Below are 26,194 nucleotides of genomic sequence, written 5' to 3'. Positions count from 1 at the left end.
TACCCCATTCCTTGGTTGGATTATTGCTTTCGACCTCTCAATCCAAGCATATGCATTGAATACATAACTGAAGTCATCTTCTTTGGAATGGTAGCATATATTCCCCATTCCATGCTAATTTCCCATCTCTTAAATAAGCCTTGGTTCTTCAAAAGAACAAATAAAGAACCGAACATACCACAACTGGAACATGGAGTTCATTAAGAACTCCATATTTTCACACTGCTTACACTAAAGTCTGAAACAGCTCAAAAAATTATTAATGCATCAAAAACCGAATTTCAAAGAGCCAAAAGCATTAAACTTGAATTGTGCCCAGATAGCAGCTGTACATTTTGGTCTCTTGCTAAGGCAGTTGGCCACAACTTTTGCCCAACATTGCTCCCACCACTACTGCACCCAGATGGCTCTATTGCATCATCACCCACAGAGAATGCCACTCTCCTTGCATCATACCTTTCCTCAAATACATGCATAGATGATTTTGGTTAATGTCCCTCAACCCTCCAAACACCCAATTCTCAATACCTCCATTTACCTTTTGCCAGGAAGTGAACAGAGTCTAAATTAGATACCAAGCCGTCCCCAGTGACATTCCTCCAGTTGTTCTGCACATCTCACAAGGTTCTCTCCTCTCATCCACCCTCATTCTTCTATATGTCAATGACCTGCTTAAGTTGATCATCAGTCTGATACAATTTTGCTGATAACAGTATGCTACATTCCTCTTTCTCACTTGAATAATTTTCACCATACAGACCACCACAACTCACTGCAAATCTAAATTCTGATCTCCAAACCATTCTTCAAATGGGACTGAGATAACCTTGTTAATTTCAATGCATGTAAAACACAGTTTGCCTTATTTCCCACAAAAAAGATTCATATTCTTCTCAGCCTTACTTTTGACAACACCCAAATCTATAGGCAAGATAGGATTTCTCAACTTGGGATTACCTTGACATCAAGACTCTCCTGACATGAACACATTACCTCCTTGGCATTGAAAAAATTAGGATTCCTCTTTTGCTCAAGGCATTCTATTACTGCTTCCATATCTGGGGCAGTGCACCCAAGAACTCTCAGAAAAATACTCGATACAATACTGAAGGTAGCAATCAGACTAATAATGAACATCTCTTACCAAATCTACAGCATGCATCTTCTATAAATATTTCCATGGTAAATATTCACCAGAGTTGGCGTCATTAATCCCCCCCCCCTCTCTCTCTCTCTCTCTCTACACCAAATCCATTGAAACATGCAGTTGCTACTGAACACCCCTTCATGGTCCAACTACATACTCTCGAATAGCCTCCCCTCTCATGTGTTTCCCCAAGGAATATGATGTTTAGGCCTTCAAATCTAACATGAATGATTTCTACTTTCCCATACACAGTGTTAATGTACTATAGGTTGACCAACCGACCTCTCACATATGGGCTCAACATTAAAAAAAAAACATGAAGTATTTTCAACAAGTAGGCTTGTTGAAAATACTTCTTGTATATAGAGGTTGTAGACTTCAGCATAAATTGTCTCAGTATTTCATCATTCATAGCACACTTCCTTACAGGTATGTATACTGCTATGCATTATAGGAGAGATCACTACCCAAGACTGGTTTTGACCTTTTTGAAGTTTTCTGGTTCATAGTATACATACATACATACATAGTTTATTCACAATATGATACAATGTGAAAAGGGAAAAGAGATTGATATTAAAAATTAAATATTGCAAATTATGGTCTTCCAGTCTCTCTATCTTGAGCTAACTGGTAGATGTCAGATGGAGTTTTACAGTTCAGCCCACTGATGGTTTCACATAAGTATTGCCAGAATTGTTTGCATGGTCTTCCTTTACTGTGTTTGCCATCTTCTGGTTTGTAGAGGATGAGGGATTCCAAAAAGGACGAGACTTCAGGATGTCTAAGTTGATGCCCAAGCCAGCTAATTTGTAGTTTTTTGACTATATTGACAAGTGGTTCTTGCTTAGCCAGATTTAGCACAGCAGAGTTGGTGACGCTGTCCATCCAGGTGTATCCAAGAATCAGTCTGAGACATGTAGTTTCAAAGGAGTTAATTAGATCTGAATTTTTTTTTTTTTTTTGGTGCTTTTTGTCCAGGTTTAAGAACCATACAAGAAGATGGATCTACTTGTTGCATGGTATAGTCTTAATTTTGTATTTAATGATACTAATGATGATTTCCAGATAGGGCGGAGTTTGTTATGGAAGACTAGAGCCCAGTTGTTTACATTTTCTGATATCATAGTACACATACACATAAATAAATAAATATATATATATATATATATATATATGTGTGTGTGTGTATGTACACACATACACACTTTTATAACTTTTGTGACTTATTTCAAATTGTAAATTTATCAATCTCAAGTTATTTTTATACACATTTCTAGAAACCAAAGAGTAAAACTGCAGCAGAAGCAATTCACAAAATAAATGCAGGTAATGACTTTAAATAAATCATTGCAGTAACTAAAGATTTACAAGTTTAACAAAAACAAAATATCTGGTTATTAATTTGTATTTTAGACTAAATACCTCCACAGCAAATGACCTCACTCTTGAAAAAAAAGAAAGAAATTAATTTATATTATATATTCTTATATAACATTTAATTACTGATATTTGTCTTGTTATGATATTTAAAATTTAGTAATGTTTTTTTTTACTACAAGAGCCACTTTTCATTGATTCAGTACTTCATCTAGCATTGGTATTCCCAATTTCTTGGGCCACATCTTTTTTTTTTTTTTGGAATAGCATATACATAAACTGTTCATCAGGCCACTAAATCATCATGAGACCTCTGATATGTACCTTGTGTGTGGGGGGGGAGGAGACAGATACTATGATAGTACTACATAAAAATATCCACATTGCTACTAGCTACCTAGTGAAAATTTTCCTCCAAATTAATCTACTGTCTGGCATTACTCCGGATTCTTATGTTTTGTTTTTCCTACGGGTCTTTTCCCAGCATCCTTGCAATGAAGACTTGTTTTGCTAACTTAACTTTCCCATTCTGTTTAACCACATATACTGCCTTAGATTATTTCTGCTCAAACTACTAAATGTTAACAGTGTCAAGTTCCTTCCTATATCTTCACTTATATGATTCTGCCATTGATTACACCTGGTCCTTGATTTCAAAATTCATGCCTGTAGTCTTCAATCAATTGTTTCTAACTTGACTCTCAGATCTATAAGGTAAAATTGGTTTTAACACTGTTTTCTATACAACTAATTTAGTGTTATGACTAATTACTTTCATATTCCATATAAAATTTATTCAGTTGACTCCCTCTCCACAGTATCAAATTTCTTGATCTGTTGTCTATTTCCATATTTAGTTTGTCATTTCACTAAAAATTGTGCTAAGTACCCAAAATGTTTTATCATCCTAAAGGTTGTTCATTTAAGATGCTATTGATGTTTTTGTTGTTCCTACCTATGTGTAAAAGTCTGTCTTTTTTTTTACTGCTTGATTTTCTATACCTTTTTTGTTACAGCAATTATTCAGTTTAGTTGAGGAATCCAGAAGAATTCCACCAGATCTATTTAATAGTATAAAGTCATCTGCATAGAGTAAAGAATTGAAATTTACATTTAATTTTGAAATGAAGTCTAATGCCACTTTTCTTTATAATGTAACCATATTGATGATGAATAGCTGTTACATCAGATCATCTTCCTGTTTATTATCAATTCTAATTGCTGATTTACAACTGAATTATGAATTATATATTGTTTGAAATAATGTCCTGTTCACAGAATATAATTGTAGTATTTTTCACAGATTTTTTCTTGATACTTTGTCATGTGCTTTTCCGCATCTACAAAACTTAAACACAGATCCTATTATATTCCCCTGATTTCTAGTATCTATTTTAAATGGAAAATCTTATTCTGACAACCTCTATTATTATTATTGCATGGACACCTCCATGGAATCATAATCCACAAACCTTCAACCTATCCTCATAAGTAGCATTTCAAACACCACTCACCACCTTAGTTAGTCGCCTCTGGATTCCCTCCATCAACACATTTTTCAACACAATATCTATCATACCTCTCCTTGAAACTGTTAACAGACAAAACACAACTGACTCTGCCAACCAAGTCCATTCATTCACCACTCTCCAAGGAAAAACCTAGTCCTCGCATCCTTGCTAACCACACTCTTACCCAACTTCCAGCGATGACCTCTTATTCTGCTTCCCTTTAACCAAGTGCTGAAATATTTCCTTTGTATTAATCTTATAAAATCTCTTAAGTAACTTAAATGTTTCTATTGTATTCCCCATTTTTCACCTATCTGTCAACTTTTGCAATCCACAAACCTTCAACCTATCCTCATAAGTAGCATTTCAAACACCACTCACCACCTTAGTTAGTCGCCTCTGGATTCCCTCCATCAATTCCTCATCCCCAAGAAATCCAGGTGACTAGACCTCCTGAGCACAGTAATCCAGTTGTGGTCATATCAAGGCTTTATAAAGAGGAATGATAACACCCATTTCTCTGCTTGTTGTTAGTGTGTTTTGCAATAACCAAGTAATCCTGTGAGCTAGTTTAGCAGAATGCCCTCTAAACTTTGACTCCCTGTCTACTACTACTACTGCCAAATTCCTGGCTTCATCAATATCCTAGAATACATTTCCCTCAATGTGGTACATAGCTTGCAATCTGTTTATCCCAAAATGCATAACTTTGCACTTTTCATATGAAATTGATATCAGTTATGTTTTGTGTATACTGCCAGCCTATTTCAATCATCCTGCAAGCTCTCTCTACATCACCTTGATTAACTGTTATCCTACCAAACTTTTCATCATCAACAAGCAACTGAATATCTGCTTTCAAAATATTTCTTATATCATTTATGTACAAAAACAACAGTGGTCCAAGCATAGAGTTCTGCAGCATACCAGTCACCCACTCTTGGATTCTGCTCCTCCATATACCACTTTTTGGCATCTGTCCATTAGCCATCCTTTTATCCATATAGCCAATTTCATATCCATCCCCATTTCTTGCAGTTTGCATAAGAGTTCCATGTGGTATCATTTCAATCGCCTTTGTAAAATCCAGCACTGTCATCATGTAGCCATTCCTTTTATCGAATTTATCTATCACTCTATTATAAAAAGTTAGTAAATTACTAAGGCATGACTGACCCTTCACAAAGCCATGCTGCCCCTCAAAGAGTGTCATATTATTATCCACATATTCCTGAATTCTCTATTGACCAACTTTTTCAGTACTTTTAGCATTTCTTTGGTCTATAATTTGTTACCACAGATTTAGATCTTCCTTTTTGCAAAGGAATTATTTTGCCCTCCTTCCACTCTCTCCTGGGACTTTTTAAGCCTACTTTAAGTCCATGAGCCGATATCTCATCCAATACCACAGCTATGTTTGTATTCTGATTTTGCAGTATCCTACGTACCTTCGATTCATCAACTGCTGTTCTCACATCAGTCCCTGTCACCGCTGCCTAACAATATCTTCACTTGGTTGATATATACCCTTGCAAAATGGTCACTCAATAGTTCATCTATTCATATATTTCATCTACCTCTGTCACATCTCTACCATCTGCACTCCTTAAAGTTATCTTTCTATAATCATTCTTATTCCTACTTGCTATATAAAATGGGTAAAACTCTTTGGGATTTCCTTTTGTCTGTTTGGCTAATTTCTTCTTATAATCTGATTTTGCCTTCCTTAACATTCTGGTCACTTTTCCCTTATATACCTTCCACAATATTTTTCCTCTTCCCCCCCCCCCCCCCCATCTCATGCTTATTGATATCATTCATCCATCTAACTCCTACCCAATTTATACTCCTGAGATCTTGGGTGTACAGTATGATATTGCTTCCTCCAGATATCTCTTGACTATTCTCCATGTACTCTGAACATTCTTCCCTTTCAGAATTTTATGTCATGGTACTGCTTCCTCTTAAGTATATTGTAATCACCTCTCTTGTAGTTCCATGTATATCCCTTCTTAATTGGAATTTTCACATGGTTTGCTACCTCCAAGTCAAGACCACATGATCATTTTCTCCAATTGGATGCAATGTTGACTACTTTAGTTATGGACAGGCTTCTGATCCTGCAGCTAGATCCAATGCTCTCGTACCCTGAGTCTCCTTCATCACATTCTGCTTTAAGTAATTATCTCTCAGTAAGTATATAAATTCCATTTCCTTCCTGTCATGTAATCTTTCCTCCTCCTACTCTATGTCTCTGAAATTGAAATCTCCCATAATAATTACTCAACTTGTTCTCATTGATGGATTAGCTAATAGATATTTTCCACATCATCCCTGGCATCCCCTGGACTATAGCAGCACCAATTTTGTCCTATTTGAGTCAATCTGATACTTTTGACTCAATTGAGTATTGGCCTCAGTTTGCTGTGAGATTGGGACCAATAGGACAAAATATAAAATGGGTTGGTTGCTTCTGTAGGCCAGAGGATGTCAGGGATGATGCAGAAAACATCCATCAGCAGAATAGTACAATAAATGCAGGTCTCCCTGAAAATATAACTGTAACTTTTGGTGAGGTTGCACTAACCAGTGCCCAAAACTTCTCCCTTTCATTCCTGATACTTCTAGCATTAGTATATAGAAACTGTAACATCCCCTTAGGCCCCCAAACCTCCTTTACATTCTGAACTGACTATGGCATTTTATATTGTTGCCTGAGAGACTAGATTCCTTGTTATTTTGTTCTTTCACACACATGCTTCTCTGAATCTGCCCTGATTTCTTTTGTGGTCCTGACTTTGTACTACTACACTCTCACTGAAAGCCCTTTCTAGACATCTACACACACACACACACACACACACACACACACAGAGAGAGAGAGAGAGAGAGAGACAGACAGACAGAGGGAAGTTTCTCTGAAATTCAAGCATTCAGTTCAATTTTCCCCTTTTACTGATAAATACTATGAGAGCTCAACTGCAATCATATGAAATTTGATCTTCTGAATTATGCAATGTGGCCACTGTACAACTTTTATACCTCAATATTCAAGTATTTCTGGTTGATTATCATCTACCCCATTGCTTTTCCACCTTTAAGGATTTTGATTGTACTTCAGGAATTTATATGTAGTTCTAACTGCATTTCTCTTGGATATTTCAACTGCTTGTTTTATATAAGTCTTTCAATGTAATCGCTTTAGACATCAAAAATATCTTTATCTTTGGTTTTTTTATGTCAACTGCATCATCTCTAATTCCTTTTATAGTACTCTTTCCTCCATTTCTAAGCTTTTTCAATAATCTTGAGAACATTTTGCCAGCTTTGTGATTTCATCTTGTACATTTGTATCCAAGCAACATGTGAAAGTAACTGAACATAAGTCATGACAAGACTTTTTAAGTATATGAAAGATAACTATTAGGAAGATGGAAAAGTTCTAGAGGCTTTTGAAAAATTTTAGAATGGAGAAAAGAATACTATAAAGGGAATTGATAATTATAAAGTTGACATGAAAACTGAAAATATCCTTGATGTTTAGAGTAATTATTTTTGAAAAATTGTAAAATGAAAGTAGAAGTGATGGGAACAGTGGTAAGAAAATATTCAAGAGGAATGCAAATCAGAAATACACTTGAGGTAGAAAAATCTATCAAAAATCTGCAATGTGGATAGAGTAATTGGTGAATGATCAGAATGCTGAAATGTAGAGGTATAAAAGCTTTACTTGCATTATAACAGACTGTCCAGAGACAGTTTGTTATAATGCAACATTCACTGTAATGCATTTAAAGATTAGTGTTTTTATTCTAAATTTTCATTTACTTTATTCTCATGAAACAGGAGAAATTGTGAGAAATAAAAGAAGTCTTGCAAAACAACAACCAACTGTGCAAGAAATAAAATAAACGTTGAAAAATAACAAAGAAAATTGTTGAAAACAGAGCAAAGGAAATCAAAAGAAATAGAAATCATGGGAAATAACACAAAAGAAATCACAAGAAACGTAATAAAGGACAATGAAATTGCCTGAAATAGAACAAAATAAATCATGAGAAATAAAGTAAATTGCAAGAAATAAATGAAAGATTTCATCTCGATAAATGAAAGAAACTGAAAAACACAAGGGAAAAAAAATCACGAGAAATGAGAGACAAGAACACAGAAGAAATTATAAACAGTATAAAAAAAGAAATTGCTAGAAATAGAAATCCCCAGAAACAGAACAGAGGAAGTCATAGGAAATTTAAAAAAAAAAAAAGGAGAAGAAGAAGAAATGTGAGAAATAAAATCACAGAAAACAGAACCTAAGAAAAGATGGGAAATTGTGCATTGACAACAGACCACAAAGAGACACAAAGAAAAGAACTAGGAGGTTATGAAAATTAAAATCCAGGATTAATGTTTAAATTTTAAAATGTTTCATTAGCTTAAATTAATGTCTGAAATCTTCATAATAAACTAAACCTTTAAAATCAAAAATAACCTGATAACCTAAGTTGTCTCAACCTGGTCGCTTCCAATTACAAAGAGGAAAGGAACAGAAGCGATGAACATTATTCAGCCCAAGGGTAGGGAAAAATGATAGACACAGCTGGTGTGAATGTCAGCTTCCTGATTGGATGGAAACTCAGTATAAATTACAACTGTTTTCTTATAACTGAAAGTAATGTTGCACAATATACGGTATTTCTTTAATTCAGAGTTTAATTTAAAGTTATGAAATTTGTCTGGATTGCAGCTAATTTTATGCTCGTTATCTATAAGATAAAATAGTTCTAAATTTCTGATTAGGAATTTTTGAGGTGTTTGTGTTGTCACTTGTGTGCATATAATTTGAATTTCATACTGACACTGTTCTTGATACTTGTGCAAAATTCCATGGAAATAATAAAATTCTCACGTAAGTTTTCTGTGGTAAAGTATTCCATTTAATCTCAGGTGGTATGGTCATTTAAACAGAATGGGAGAGGAAAGATTAAGAAAGCAAGTGGTTGAAGCTAGGATGGTAGGAAACAGAACCAGAGGAAGACCAAGATCTAGATGGATTGATGTAGTTAGAAGAAATAAAATATAAGATCTGGCAATGTTGGAGTTCTGGCAGATAACAAACTAGTTTGGAGGAAAATAGTTGATAAGAAGTTAGTAATAATAGTAAAGCATGAAGTTTTTCATGCTTTACTATTATAGTATCCTATATACACACATTTGAAGTACATATCACGAATTTGATGATAATGATGTTGATATATACACTGTTTGGAAAGAAGTCAATGAACACCCCATGGGCAAGGTGCATTGTGCCATGTAACGAGTCGTGTTTGTAGCCAGTATAAATTGAAAAAATATGATGCTCCCCAGTCAGTGGAACTGTGTCTGGGTGAAATGGCTGTGAGAAGGGAACTGATGGAGTGTGAAAGCTGCATTGTGATAGGATGCCATGTTGCAAGTCTATTTGTTCAACAAATTGATGACAAATTTAAACCATCTCAGGGCAACAATCCGCGATATCATATTGAGATGGAGAGCACAGGGAATCAGTTGCAAGTGCTACCTGCAGTGAATGACTCAACACACTCACCAAACGTGACTGTAGGGTACGATAAAGGATAATACACAGAAACCGTCCATCCATCCATCAGCCAACACGGCAAATGCAGCATTCTGAGCATTGACTGGAACATGAATCTGCACAAAAACATTCAGAACTGACAACATGGGTTTCCATAGAAGACTGCGATATGCAAGTCTTTCTATGGAAACACAAAAGCTTAGAAAGCTGTGTAATGGAGGGATGAATCACACACTATCCTCTATTGAGCAGATGGATGCAGTCGTTCGGAAGTGGCAGTGTGATGGTATGGTTCTGTGTTTTTCCTGATTTGGCCTTGGACCTCTGTTTGTGGTGTCATGAACATTGAACTCTGAGAGGTATCTGAGCATTCCGGAATGCAATGCTTCTTACTTTGTGGTGTTTCCATGGAACTGACCATTGACAATGCACCATGTCCAAAGGCTGCTGCTGTAACTGCGTGCTTTGTGAACATGAATGTCACCACACTTGACTGGCCTCCACAGAGCCCTGATGTTGACCTCATCAAACATCTGTGGGATGAACTGGAGTGTTGGGTGAAGTCAAGGGATGTCAGTAAATGCAGCCATGTAATGGCCTCATTACATGCCCACAGGAAGAATGGTCCAAAATTCCTGTTGATTGCTATCATATGCTTGTGGAAACTATGCCCCATAGGATTTGCCACAGTCATCATGGCAAAAGGAGGTCCTACATCTTATTAAGATGGATGCCTGCTGTTTGTTACTCACACTATGGTATCTGTTGACTTCTTTCCAAGCAGCATGCGTTTATATATATACAGTAAAACCCCTTTTTTACACTTTTCAGGGGATTGATGGAAAAAAGTGTAAATAGCAGGAAATGTAAAAAAACATTAAAAAAAGGCTAAAAGATGACTTACTGCTAGTATGTGAGTCTACATACTAGATTACAAAATTTAATAACCGAAAATAAATGAATTTACAATTACTTACGTTTATCTATTTAAAAAAATCTTTAATTGTTGATTGTTTTTGCTTTCCGTTTTTGCACAGGATTTTTGCACAGTTGAGGATGGCATATCCGGCTGCCTTGATATTGCCCGAGCACTGCTGGACCGTTGTGTGTTATTCATTCCCTGTTCCACAATAGAAGTTACAACTTGGTCAACTTGTTGAGAAATAATACATTTGTGCCCTCGTCCTGGCCTCACTGCTAAAGATTCACTGTTTTCAAATTGTAAAATAATTTCTCTAAGATTTGTTATTTTCATTTGACCTTTTCTCATAGCCTTCAAATTTCGGAATTCTCAAAGTAGCATTACCACGTTGTTGATAGTAAAGGTTAACTAGCAATTCACATTCCAGTAAGGTGAGATCCATAGCACTTCAGTCTTATCAGAATGATGCGAATTATATATTTGGTTTAATCCTTTATCCAAAGATAAGCAAACAAAGTTTGCACCTGAAGTATTTTCAGGACTGGGGCAACTCGTGGCAAGTGATGAGAAGTTATACCACCTTTGCCACGAGTTGCCCGTCCTGAAAATACTTCAGGTGCAAACTTTGTTTGCTTACACTTGGATAAAGGATTAAACCAAATATATAATTGGTAGCATAGCCAAGTGAAAAAACTTCCATCAGAATGATGTGGGTTTCCTTATATCCACCAACTCATCAGTAGATACAGTGAGATTATGCAAATATCACATGCTTTTAACACCAAACCTCTCCTGGTGGCAGAATACATTTTTTGCTACAATGCTCTGAACACCTCCTCTTTAATTATGGCTACCCTGTGTGGGTTGGAGTAAAAAATTTCACTCTCAGAAAATAATGCTCCATCTGTAAAACATGCACGTATATATCGTGTGTGTGTGTGTACGTTCATATATGGTGTATGTTGACTTCTTTATATGTGGCGTGCATCCTTTGCAACTGAATTTTCACTCTGGATTCTAATGGTATTCCAAATTGAGTTTTCTTCGTGCTTATGTGCATGCATGCATGTGTCGTGACGTTCTATTTTCGTGTTGTGTTCTAATCTGCCATCTTGTTTCAAGTCACTCTTATTAATAAAACAACTAATTGCAAATTGATCACCGATCCAAAAGTAGGGAAATTTATAATTATACTGCGCCACCCTATTTTTAGATTAGTCTATATAAAATAGTAGGATCAATTCTTAATTAAGTTAGCAGTCTTCTTATTTAGACCGAATTATTTACTATTCTACTTGGGGCACCCGCAAGATTCGAATTTTTTATGAACGGTGCAATAAAAGGGAATTCAGGCAAACACAATATTTAGATTAACAAAATAAAACATTTAATATATGATATATAACAAATACAAGAATTCTACTTTTAAATGGAACAATACAAATAACTTAATACATCTTGCTAAGTCACTCATTCCAATTCAATGTTCTAAATTTTAACATACAATTCACAGTTTCAAAATTACAAGCTTTCTTAACTCAAGTTAATAAAACAAAACTTCTCATTTGATCAGTCTGCACATATCTATCAGTTGTACTTAATGTTTAAATTCACAGCAGGCACTAATCAAGGTAGACAATATTCCAAGCAATCTTATTTCGGACCTTGAACTGCGAAGATACGTTATAGTTAATGTTAGAATAAACAAACATGTATGACTACTCTTACCAGATACAATCTTCAATACATCAATTTATTGTGAGCACACTTATGAATTAACTTATTTAAGCTAGCAGAACACATTAAATAAAATTCTCCAAACGCTTTAACTGAATTACTGTTAATCGCGCTTCACTACTCTAAACAACAGCAATAAGGTACTGATATCTTTCCTTGTTTACTTTTCTCCAACTAGTTAAATTCATTATAATTCTTCTCAGGGCAACATAGAATTAAGATGTAATCCTAGAGTAACTGGAACTAATCAGAATTTCCCATTGAATGTCCAGTTCTTTATTTATCCGATTACGACATCAATTTTCCCCTACAACAACAGCTGATTTCACTTGCAGCTGAGTATATGATTCACTACGTTTTTGCTCACCACTAAACACTCTTCTCATGAATTTCTGCCCTAAAGAATTTATAATTTTCTTTCACTCCTTTGCTTGTAACCTACCTTCCTTCAGGCTTCGCAAACTCTCTCCTTTTCTTTCATTAAAAATTCTTATTGCCCTCCTTTCTCCTTCTGGTTCCAAGGTCATGCCCTCTTCGACTCGTGCTTGTTTATTTCATGCGTCTCCATGACAACTAATGAACACAAACATTTCGCTAATGTAATAACGCTCTACTACTAGATAAGTGATTACATAACGTTAAATTTTTACAAATAAGAATAAACAGAATATTTGAGCTACTTAATCAGCTTTTTCATTACGTATACAATTATTTATAATAACACTTTTCGTTACTTTATATATATTTTTTAGTTATCATAAATTTCTACACATATTATTATTTAATAAATTAATAGTAGGTTAAGTTTAGAATAAATATTTAAATAGTAATCCTTAATTAAGGAACAATAAATAATTTTTATACAAATCATGATTAATATATAATAAGCAATGTTAAATGTGAATGAAAAAAAATAAATTACACAACATAGTTTCATTCACAATTTAACATATGCACATGCTTGTTTCATTAATTGCATTGTTATTCTTTTCTGTTTGATTATAACTGTTTCAGTTATATATTCATGAGTCAAAACATTATGACCACATCAACCTCACCTATCTAGTTGCATGTTGGGCCTCATTTGGCCAAGATAACTGCTTTCACCTATCTTGCTATTGACTCCACCAGACTACAAAAGGTATCCTGTGGTATTTTGGACCAACTAGGCAGAATAACCTTTTGAAAGTCAGTAGCTGAACATGTTACTGTTGTTGATTGGTGGATATTGAATTTCACATAATATTACAAATGTTTGATTTGATTCAAATTAGAATTAGGTGGCCAGGGGAGCATAGGGAATATTTACATATGCTCTTTTAACCATTATTAATATAATTACGGCTATTATAGCCTGTTTTTGTTTAGGAGTGTCCCTTATTTTAATACATTGGCTATCATTACTCAAAAAAGGGGTATATATTATTAATTATATGAAGAGCCAAAGGCTTCAATTCGGCAACATAGACTTATTTAAGTTAAGGGATATTACATCCCATATTGTTTCATAGCCGAATAAGAAACTCAAAGAGTTTTATATAAAGTTCGACGAGTCCAACTTTATATATTGAGGCAACTCATGGTAAGGGTGGAGCAAGCTCCGATCACTATTCTTGATATTTACCCATAATGTGAAACCCAGCTCCTAGGGGCTGTATTACTATGGGTGTATTACTAACATTATGAGTGAGAGAAGGTCACTATCCAGACCAGTTTCAACCTTTATTGAGGTCTCATCAGTGAGTAGGTAGACCTAGAAATACCAAGTTTGTAGCAAACAGAACTTACATATACCCTACTATGAGAATTTTTTTACCTACAATGAGAATTTATATATTTACTATATTCGGCATGAAACTCTTTGAGTTTCTTATTTGGCTGTGAAACAATATGGGATGTAATATCCCTTAACTTAAATAAGTTTATGTCGCTGAATTGAAGCCTTTGGCTCTTCATATAATTAATAATTTATTAGGACACCTTCTTGACAATTCTTATAGTAGGGTATATGTAAGTTCTGTTTGCTTCAAACTTGGTATTTCTAGGTCTACCTACTCACTGATGAAACCTCAATAAAGGTTGAAACCGGTCTGGGTAGTGACCTTCTCTCACTCATAATGTTGAACAGTAATACAGCTCCTAGGGGCTGGGTTTCACATTATGGGGAAATATCAAGAATAGTGATTGGAACTTGCTCCACCCTTACCATGAGTTGCCTCGGTGTGTTGCACTCCCTAAAGGGTCGGTTGTAATGTAATCCAGGGGTGTGTATATTTTTTAGAGCATTATGGGTGAGTATAGAAGGCAATTATGGCAGAATAAAAGAGGTGGAAAAATATTGTACATACCTTGTTTTGGTTCTACGATGCCTTCCAATTCCATGATCCCGCTGAAGGTTGTTTATAAACAGGGGAGAAGAGGGGGGGGGGGGAGGAACATGGTATGTGTGTTTTGATGTGAGAAAATAAGTTTGGAAACCCAGGTTACTATTAATAATATATATATAAATATATATATATATATATATTATTTTGTTTAGGGCCGCATTTTTTGTGGGGGGGGGGGGGTGAGAGGGGGGGAAATGAAGGGGAAGGGTATACTTATGTGGAAACTGGGACAGGGGTTAACAGGGTGTAGACTGTTTTGGTCATCATCTGACTGTCGTCGGAATGAGTGTAGGGCTATGTCAAGGCTGCAAGTTGCATCTGCCAAATTAGGGCATTTGTGGTCGCTACATGGCCGGAGGCATGGCTTAATTTGTAAGTTCTGGATCGTCCAACATTTAGAAATTAGGTAAGGGTGGTGGACGTTGATAGAATTTTCATCGCATTTTATGGCAATAGTTCGGATATTCTAAGCATTGTTTCATTGTCTTGTTTGTCTATGATTATGGCCTTGTCGATTTGGGAGATATGTATTAGTTCAAGGGCGTGAGCTGCAATTTCTGTCGTCCCTGTACTCTGTGTTTTATTTTTCTTTTTGGTGTTGCGATGTTTTTTTTTTTTTTTTTTTTTTGTGTTCAGGTATTCCGGATGGGAATATTGCAAGCCCTACACTCATTCCGACAAAGTTCCGATGACAGTCAGACGACGACCAAAACGGTCTACACCCCGCTAACCCCTGTCCCAGTTCCCACATAAGTATACCCTTCATTTTTCCCCCTCTCACTCCCCCCCACCCACAAAAAATGCGGCCCTAAACAAAATATATATATATATATATATATATATATATATATATATATATATATATATATATATATATATATTATTATTATTAATAGTAACCCGGGTTTTCCAAACTTATTTTCCTGCGTCAAAACACACACCCCATGTTCCTTCCCCCCCTCTTTTCCCCCGTTTATAAACAACCTTCAGCAGGATCATGGAATTGGAAGGCATCGTAGAACCAAAACAAGGTATGGACAATATTTTTCCACCTCTTTTATTCTGCCATAATTGTCTTCTATACTCACCCATGATGCTTTAAAAAATATATATACCCTTTTTTGAGTAATGATAGCCAATGTATTAAAATAAGGGACACTCCTAAACAAAAACAGGCTATAATAGCCATAAGTATATTAATAGTGTTTAAGAGGAGTAACATGGGAATTTTCCCAGAAACTATACTTCTTTTAACCATGCTTGCATAATGCAAGCCTTGTGTGGCATGCAGTGTTGTCTTGCTGGAGGGGTCCATATCCATCAGGCCACATTGTCACCATGTGGCTCAATACTTGGTCCGAAACATTGGTGATCAGTGTGTGTGTTTCATTAAGAATGAGAGGATCCAGTGATCTTTCATGAGAACAATCACCATACCTGAATACTGACACCACCAGCATGTTTCTTGCCTACCATACAGTCTGATGGCTGGAAATAGGGTGGTCATAATGTTTTGGCTCATGGATGTAATATGCTTTGAAGATAACCAAAAAGATTGAAGTTTTTTGGTTATTTTCTTTGGTTATCTGTTGTTTAATATAAGTAATTATTCTACCGAAAACTAATTATATATTAAAGGATAGGATAATTTTACATCTTTTTATATGAATCTCATCTATGAATGGCTTTTAACTTTGTTATTCTCATTTTTAATATGCAGTGCCTTTTAGGCCATTTAAATTATTAATAATATGTATATAATATGGCTCCTGTTAATAAGTTATTGTAATTATAGGAATGCTGCTTCCTTTTATAATTTTTTTAAAAATTTTTTCAGATGTGAATGTTATTCCTCATCAGAACAGAGGTATGAATAAACCATTATGTGTATTATATGCTTAATTTTTTTAAATTTATAAAAAATAAATCTTTTTGAGATATTTTCCATACTCATTTTTTTATGGTCAGAAGGTCAAATTCCAAATAACTTGAATAGAACTCTCATAATACCCATCTATTAAAAGGAAAATAAACCTGAATATGAGAATTATAGAGGAATATTTTTACTGCATACTCCAGTTAAGATTTCTATAAACATACTTAAGAAGAAGCTAAGAAAAGTTGTGGCAGAGAAAAATGTGGAAAACAAGAAGCCAGGTTCAAGCCAGATAGAGGTTGTTAGAATCAGATTTTCACTTTAAGACAAATGGTTGAGAAATCATGGGAATTTAACAAGAATCTATATTTAAGTTTTGTAGATCTAGAAAAGGCATATGACAAGGTACCAAGAGAAAAAGCAGTTAAAGCCTACAATTATATGGTGTAAGTGAGACATTTTATCAAGACATATGTCAATACATAGTCTATATTAACGTTGTTGTTGTAGGTCATCAGTTAGACTTGAAAGAAGCACAGAAAGATGGTTTGATATTAATTACCAGGTGTATGTCCACTGTTATTCATCTGTATGGATCACATTATAAAGGAGAATGGTATTAAAGGTGATATCAAAATTGGTGATGCTAATCTCAGCTCTTGAATTGTAAATTTGGTATGAAATTAGCAAATTAAAAGGCCAAGACTATGAAAATAGGCAGGAACAGTGAAAACATAACATCAACTGCATCCTGAATGGAGAACCTATGAAATAAAACATTTTGGCTATTTGGGCACAATTTTTATTGAAGATGGCAAATTATATATGGAAATGAACAACAGAAATAGTATAGCTGGTGTGAAGTCAACAGAAATAGATTTATATAGAGTAATAGAAAAATTGGTCAATACACTAAACCATCTGTATATAAGAAATCAGTTGTCGAAACCAATTTTAACTAGAAATAAAAGCTTGATCAAAGACTGGAAACCATAGGTATGAGTTCTGAGAAAGAATAGAGGAGTGAAAATATGGCATTAATGGTAGTATTGTATTAAAAGATAAGGATATTATGAATGAATGTGACATTATCATTCATGAATGTTTTAGCACAGGGTAATCTTAGGCAGTATGGTCACTTAAACAGAATGAGAGAGGAAATGTTAGCAAAGGTTTTTTTTTTTTTTTTTTTTTCATAGTTGGAATGGCAGAAAAAGCCCAGACGAAGTTCATGATCTTGGTGTACTGATAATATAGGACAGGTTGAGCCTCCCTAATGAGGGATTGAGTATGTATTTTATGACTGTAGATCCATGTCTGTTCTAAGGGACGAAAAACCTGAGTTTCCCGGTGAAAAACCCTCTACCTCTATATGAAACTGGCTAACTCACCTTTAGTCGAAAGAGACCAGATAAAGGTTCCTCACATCATGGACTGGAATTGAACCTAGGTATTTCTGACCAAAGGAGGAAGATCATGATTTTTGTATACTTTTGCACTCACCTCCTTATCAATTATCAATAATCATTAAAATTTTTTCCATCCCTATAATAAATTTAGTTTAATCCTTTATCCAAGTGTAAGCAAACAAAGTTTGCGCCTGAAAATATCTTCAGGACTGAGGTAAGGTAGTGCAACACCAGGCAACTCAGAGCAAAGGTGGACCAAGCTCTCATCACTCCTTGTCTCAGTATCTCCCATAATGCAAAGCACATCTCCTTGCAGACATGTATACTGCTGTGCATTAAGGGAAAGGCCGCTACCCAGACCGGTTGCAACCTTTATTGAGGTCTCGTCTCTGGGTCTGCCTCCCACTGACGAGACCTCAATAAAGGTTGAAACCGGTCTGGGTAGTGGCCCTTCCCTTAATGCATAGCAGTATACATGTCTGCAAGGAGATGTGCTTTGCATTATGGATAATGCAAAGTACATATACTGAGACAAGGAGTGTTGAGAGCTTGGTCCACCTTTGCTCAGAGTTGCCTGGTATTGTATTACCTTACCTCAGTCCTGAAGATAATTTCATGTGCAAACTTTTGCTTACACTTGGATAAAGGATTAAACTAAATTTATTATAGTCTAACCAAGTGAAAAATAAACTTCCAACATTTTTCCATCCCTAATTTTATGTACCAACTCATAAAGCCAATTCTTGAAGAATCATATGTCATCCAAGAATTTTTATTGGCATGGTACTGAAGTGGTAAATTCTTCATTCTAATTCCTTTAAAGCACTGAGTCTTGGTCCTTTCCTACCAGTTCCTGATATATTTGAACAGTTTAACACTATTACATGATCTATTGCTTTTTTGAACAAAACAGTGTAGCATGCTTTTAACATGTTATACTGTTTGGATCAAAGTGTGGAATGATAAAATAGCCCAATTTCATCAGCATTGTAAATATCATCGACACTAAATTTTTGAAGCAAGATTACATAATTTTCCTGACATTCCATGTGGTAGAGGTTACTGGCTGTCCCAAAGAAACAAAACAGATTCTTGTTATATTTTCATTTTGTTTTAGTTCTAGAATTGTCTCAATAAATTATCAAACTACACAATTTCTCAGGATGACATACCCTATGAACAAATTAATCCAAAACAAGCTGAATTTTGCCAACTTTTTGGTTTTGGTTTGGTTTTTGTTTCAGTTCACATTAATTTTGGTTTTGATTTCGGTTTACTATTTTCAGTTTTGGTTGTAGTTCGTTATTTTGGTTGAGTGCTATATATTTTGACGATGTTTATTAATAGTGTTGTGTGTTTTTAATAGTGTAAACAAGTTGGCATTCATTTTGTGTGCAGCTATAAAATGGATACATCTCTAAGAAAGCATTCAAAAATATGTACTCTTTCTCAGCACACATCCATGACTCAAAGACAAACTGCCAATGAGTGTGATGTTGGTTTGGGTACTCAAGAGGTTTAGGGAGGCTGGTACCTTTTCTCCTGACAAAAAAGAAAAATCTAGATGAAAAAAGGATAACTACACTTAAAATCATTTACTAGTTAGGGAAAGCAAAATGAATCTAAGATTGTCTGCTGTAGACCTAAACTGAGACTTGCAGCTAGTGGGATTTAATGATTCTGACATGACAATCCATCAAAGATTGTTGGAAGCAAGAAGGACTGCTTCCAACAGTTAAGTAGTTTGGGAGGAGTGTCACTCACAGGTCATAAAGATGACCAGAGCTTTTAAATTATAATGAAGGTCACTAAGCTAAAACTGAGACATTTGTAACAAAAATTAAATGAGATATCGGCATATTAAATTTGTTGGTTGTGCATGCTCTTGGATTGCTTTGTCTATATTGTGTGGATTGATGAAAGCATAAAGCATTTTGGCATCAAGATAAAAATCAAAATGAGCATGAACAAAAAAATATAAAATACACTTAGTATTAAAAATAGGAATTGTTGAGCCATATACAGTAGAAAAATTTATGTTCTAGTATTAAGATTAAGATATAACATACTAAAAGTATGTTATATCTTAACACAAAAGATGCATCATTGTTTCATGATATGTTTCCTCAAATGCAGATAACATTATATAATAGTACTATACTGGTGGCAAAACCTAATTTCTGAAGATTACAATTGGAAATTCAGACGAATCTGCTTGTGGTAATTTATATAACTCATGATTTCAAGTAGCAGGTACACATTCAAAGTTTCAAATCATGTGCAAAGGGATCACGTGGTAGCACTAAACAGAATAAATGGCAAAAGGCTGCGCAAAGCAAATTGTGTTTGAAGGGAAGCTCTTTTCATGAAGGAATAAAGTTTGAAACTTGAATGTCTTGTAATGATTTCACACAGGGAAGAATTATTGGAACCCTTGAAGAAGGCTGCAGAATTACTGATATTTCCAGAGAGTTTGGAATCTCACATAGTGTTGTATTCAGGCTCTGGGCAGCTTTCAGCCAATGGATTGTGTTCCAGACATTTGCTAAGAGGTCACCCTTGCACCACCCTGGAGTACAAACAAATTTTTGGTTATAACAGCAAAATGTAATCAACACACCACCGCAGTTTAGCTTTCAAGTCGACTCTATTGAAGCATAGAGATATGCAGATATCCCAACAAACTGTGGCAAGATGTCTGTAACAACTATATGCTTGTAAGGCCTATATGCTTATAACAATTAGGCCTATATGCCTGAAGGCCTTTAGTTGTATTCCTTTAGCAATGTTGTGTTGTGAATACAATTTTTGTCCAATTTTTGTGGCTACAACACCACTGCATCCGTAAAAATTGGACAAGACATCAGTGGGCTAATGTACTCCTTACAGATGTGAGTGCTTTAGTCTTTCCTTCAATTCTAGACTACACTTGGTTTAGCGTAAAAGTGGTTCTGCTTACCATCACAAGAATATTCTTGAAAGGGATAGATACAGTGGTGCTGGAGTCATGTTGTGGGGAAGCATTATGTTTAATGGATGCACCAAGCTACAAGTGCTTGAAAAAGGGGACTATGACTGGTGAACAATATTGCAACAAAGTTCTTCAACATCATGTTCTATTGTTCCACGGTGCTGGCTAAGAATTCGTTTTTATGGATGACAATGTCACACCACATCATACACGAGCATTGGGGATACTTCTGGAGACCAAGGATATTAATCGAATCGAGTGCCCAGCACTCTCCCCAGATCTCATTCTCATAGAACACATTTAGGACACAATACAGAGATGCATTGCAGCTCGAAATTCTCCTCCAGAAAACAAACATGACCTTATCTTTTGCTCTGAAGGAGGAGTGAGTCAATTTGCCTCAAGAACTCCTGAATCACTTGGTGCTAAGCATGGTATGACGTTTGAGAGCTGCATCACAGTTTGGGATAGGCATATTCCATACTGAAATGTTTCTCACAGTTTTCTGTAAGCACTGCACATTAATTCCTTAACTTGTTCTTAGGAAATTTGTAACTTTTCTCAAAAACATGTTGCAATTTGACTTGTATGAAATTTAGAACACATTTTTTGGGTGATATAATTTATTATTAGTGTGCTGGCAATAAATTTATGTCAACATTTAGCTGTGGTCATGAAAATTTTTTCATATACAGATAAAAATGTTTGTCCTTAGCTTTTGGACACTAGTGTACATAATTAACTTTACATTATTACTTGTTATATTTCAATCTTCTAATACACTTCTAATTTCCTACAACTTCCTTTGAATCTTTTTGCCATCCTGGCCTGAAACATCTGTTTTGCTGGATTTTTTCTTTCCTATTCTGTTTACACAACAGTACCATCTCCTTAGTTTATCTCTTCTCTGAATATTAATGATTTCAGATTCCTTTCTTAAATCTTCATTTTTAATGTGATTCATGTATTGTATTAATACCATCTGATATTAATCCTTAGTTTTCCTCAGAAGCATCACATCTGTGGGATTCAATTATAGCAAACACCATTATAATACTGAAAAATCCTAAACTGTACAAACTAATGCTTTCTGTAGTCTTTACAAATGTACAGTGAAAGTTTACTGTAACTATTTTCTAACCCAGCTTTTAGATCCATAAGTGAAAATTGGTTTGAACACTGTCTTATATGCCACTAATCTCTCTCTCTGTCATATGAATATATTTAATTAGCTATGCACTCTACAAGCTTTACTTATTTTATTATCTTTTACCGTATATATATATATATATATATATATATATATATATATATATATATATTGCCAGCAAAGGTTGGTCAATTGGTAGAGCTACTAATCTCACAAAAAGTTAAGCAAGTTTGAGCACGGTTAGTACTTAGAAGGGGTTTTTTGTTCAATGCTGTTGGTACACTCTCCCTCGGTGAGTCTTTGGACTCCATGGAGGTGTCACTTAATAATAATATATATATATATATATATATATATATATATAAGGGTGGTCTGAAGAGTTCTCGGGCTAACAATGAAAAAACGAATTTTAATTTTAAAATTATTTCTATTTTTCAACATAATCTCCCTTAAGACTAATACATTTATACCAGCTATTGTCCAGCGCCATTATCCCATCCTTGTAGTGGTTCTCAGTAAGATCTGCAAAATACCCCTCTACAGTTGCAATCACCTCATGATTCGAAGAAAAACACTGACCAGCGCAGAAGAGTTTTCATTTGGGGAAGAGATAGAAGTCAGAGGGAGCCAAATCTGGGGAATAGGGCAGATGTTCCAACAATTCATAGTGCAGATCCCTTAATTTTCCCATTGCCAAAACACCTTTGTGAGCAGGTACAAAAAATCATTTTTCCTGATGAAAGATGATTTTTTTTTCTTCTGCAAATTGGGTCTTTTCTCATGAATTTTTTCGTTTAGTCTGGTTAAAAGATTGGAATAATATTCCCCGGTTATAAACAAAAATGCCTTTAGCATCCCAAAACACTGATGCCATGACCTTTCCTGCTGTCTTCTTTGGCGCTGAACAACTGGCTTCTGTTCACTGTTTTGATTGATGTTTGGATTCTGGTGTGTAATGGTGAATCCTAGTCTCATCCACAGTAATAAATCGACACACAAAATCAGTTTTATTCTTGTTAAAACTCTCTGAGCACTATTCAGAGATTTTCTGCGAGTGCGTTTTGATCTGCTGTGATCAAGCATGACACCCATCTTGTGCAAAGCTTTTTCATTTGTAATTCTTCATGCAAAATATATCCTACACATTCTTTTGAAATGCTTAGTGTCAGCAATTTCATGTACTTTGACTCGCCAGTCATCCAATATCATATCGTGCACTTGATCAATGATTTCTGGTGTTGTTACGCTTTTTGGATGTCCTTTACGTACATCATTTGCATGCAGGTGCAAAAAATCATCTTTCCTGATGAAAGATGATTTTTTTTTTTCTTCTGCAAATTGGGTCTTTTCTCATGAATTATTTCGTTTAGTCTGGTTAAAAGATTGGAATAATATTCTCCGGTTATAAACAAAAATGCCTTTAGCATCCCAAACCACTGATGCCATGACCTTTCCTGCTGTCTACTGGCTTCTGTTCACTGTTTTGATTGATGTTTGGATTGATGCTAGTACGGGCACTTTTAAACTCATCAGCCCATTTCTTAACTGTCAAAAATGAAGGAGAAAAGTACATTTGTCATAAGCATCCATTTCACATGGATGCTTATGACAGATATACCAACTTAGAAAAAAAAATCTTGCTGATAATGTTGCCATCTATGGTCGAGGCTGAGACCATTTCAAACCACCCACGTATATATATGTTATCGTCACATAAACTTTTATGAACTTCGAATGAATTTCTTTTGGCGTTAAATCTTCTTTTAAAAAGAATTTTATAACACCACGATACTCAATTTTATCCATTTCAAGGAATGCAGACAACACTTTTGCTTCAGACAGCTATATGAAACAAACTACTTGATAGAATGACTTGCAATTTCACGTGGATGCTTATGACAGATGTACCAACTTAGAAAAAAAAATCTTGCTGATAGTGTTGCCATCTATGGTCAAGGCTGAGAACATTTCAGACCACCCTCGTATATATGTTACAGTTAAAGTAATGAATCCGGTCATTATTAATAATTACCAGTTAAAGTGAATAATTTACAAGAATTAATCACTTTAACCGGTTAAAGTGAATAATTCCTAGAGTAATAAAAACATGTTTATAGGTTTTATATATAGGTTTTCATTCTCAATAAAACCTATATATAGTCTTCAAAACCTGAAGACGGAACCCGAGCTTCCTGCACTCATATACCTAATATCTCGGGAAGCGGTACAAATAGCCTTAAACCTTACCAAGAATGGCAAAGCTGCAGGAGTGGAATGTATACTCCCTGAGTTCCTAAAACATCTTGGTCAACATGGCCAAACATGGCTGGCTGCCCTTTTCTCAGAAATCATCATGACTGGTAAATTACCAAAACTGTGGCGGGAAGCCAAAATAATTGACATCCCAAACCAGGGAAAGATACAAATGAAGTGAAAAAACCTACGACCTATCTCTTTGCTTTGCACCACCTTTAAGCTTGTTGAAAGAATTCTTCTTAAAAGAATTTCACCACTCATTGAAGACGCACTCCCGACTGAACAAGCTGGCTTCAGGCCAGGAAGAAGTTGCTGTGACCAGGTCCTGGCACCTGACAACTCAAATTGAAGCAGGCTTCCAGAAGAAACTTAAATTGGGAGCCACTTTCATTGACCTAACATCTGCTTACGACACTGCCTGGATCAGGGGCCCTCTTCCTAAAACTAGGAAATATTATAAAATGTAAAAAAACTCTACAACTTTTTGAATCTATTCTCTCCAACAGAAAGATCCAGGTCCATATTGGCAGAAAAAAGAGCAGGCCCAGATTCCTTCACAACGGTCTTCCTCAGGGCTCTGTGTTATCCCCTATACTTTTTTTTAACATCTATGTGTATGATCTACCTCATACCAGATCAAGCAAGTTTATGTATGCCGACGACCTAGCGATCTTACATCAATCCACCTCCTTTACCAACTTAGAATCAACCTTGAATACAGACCTGAACACTCTGGAAGAGTACTTCAAGCAAGTGGTACTTGACCTCGTCCAAAACACTCCAAGGTATTTTGGACGAGCCGCATCCAAAATACCTTGGAGTGTTTTGCAGCCTGGACAGAAGCCTAACCTATAAAAGGCACTTCATCAACCTCTCCAATAAAATTAAAACCAGAAATAACATAATTTAAAGGCTTGCTGGAACAACCTGGGGTTGTGGTGCAGAAGTCCTAAGGTCGTCTGCACTAGCCCTCGCATTCTCTGCAGCAGAATATTGTGCCCCTGTCTGGGAAAGAAGTACGCACACTAACATTATCGACACCCAGCTGAACTCTACCATGCACACAATTAGTGAGACAGTGAGAAGCACCCCTCTCTCCTGGCTGCCTGTTCTATCTAACATTGCTCCAATACACATACGGAGAAGATAAGCCTTGATTAAGGAATTTAATAAAGCAATGGGCAACCCACTCCTACCCCTACACCAGACTCTCATAAATCCAACTAGTCTTTGCCTAAAATCTAGAAAACCTCTCTGGTCCATGGATGAACTCTCTTCAGCTGCACTGCCATCAATATCTGACATATGGAGAGAATACTGGTCCAACAATCTCCCAACAAACGGCTTCCTGGTAGAAGATCCCTTTGCTCCGCAGCCTGGTTTTGGTCTTCCTAGGAAGATTTGGTCACCCATAAACAGGATCAGAACTAGTCAGGGAAGATGTGGCTATCTTCTACATAAATGGGGGCTGTCAGATCACCCTTATTGTGATTGTTCTCCTGTGGCTCAAACGATTACTCATATTGTATACTCATACTGCCCAAGGCACCAATTTCACGGTGGTGGTGGCCTACATGACATCCACAAGGTGACGGATGAGGCCTTGAATTGGCTTTCCAGCCTGGACCTTGACCTGTCGTTGGTATGGTGGTGGTGGTGGCGGTGGTTATGGAGGAAACAGAAGATCACGGTCCCGTCTCACCACGAAGATTTTATTCTAGTAGTCACTCTCATAGTCCTCGTCATAGTATCAGCAGAACTCCTCATGTTTGAAGATGATTACACAGTGTGAAATGGGCCTCCTCTAATGGATCAAGTTTTCTCACACAAGACACAACTGCTCTCTACTTAAACCTCGGATACAGCCACTTTT

The 26,194-nt window shown here is 35.7% G+C and overlaps 1 protein-coding gene across 2 annotated transcripts in view; it reads left to right on the top strand.

Moving 5' to 3' along the window:
* Positions 1 to 26,194, top strand: part of LOC150107706 (ubiquitin-like modifier-activating enzyme 6) — a 701,981-nt gene that overhangs the window by 418,928 nt on the left and 256,859 nt on the right. For both annotated transcript variants that reach the window (XM_090391479.1, XM_090391480.1), the window contains exons 19-20: positions 2,428 to 2,476; positions 16,497 to 16,526. In XM_090391479.1, coding sequence (XP_090247605.1) covers positions 2,428 to 2,476; positions 16,497 to 16,526 — 79 coding nt within the window. The remainder of the gene's footprint in view (positions 1 to 2,427; positions 2,477 to 16,496; positions 16,527 to 26,194) is intronic.

Source organism: Typopeltis vanoorti, chromosome 4 (genome assembly GCF_054136105.1).
Source record: "Typopeltis vanoorti isolate ZY-2024b chromosome 4, IOZ_Tvanoo_1.0, whole genome shotgun sequence".
NCBI lineage: Eukaryota > Metazoa > Arthropoda > Arachnida > Uropygi > Thelyphonidae > Typopeltis > Typopeltis vanoorti.
This window is presented reverse-complemented; position numbering and strand designations above follow the sequence as displayed.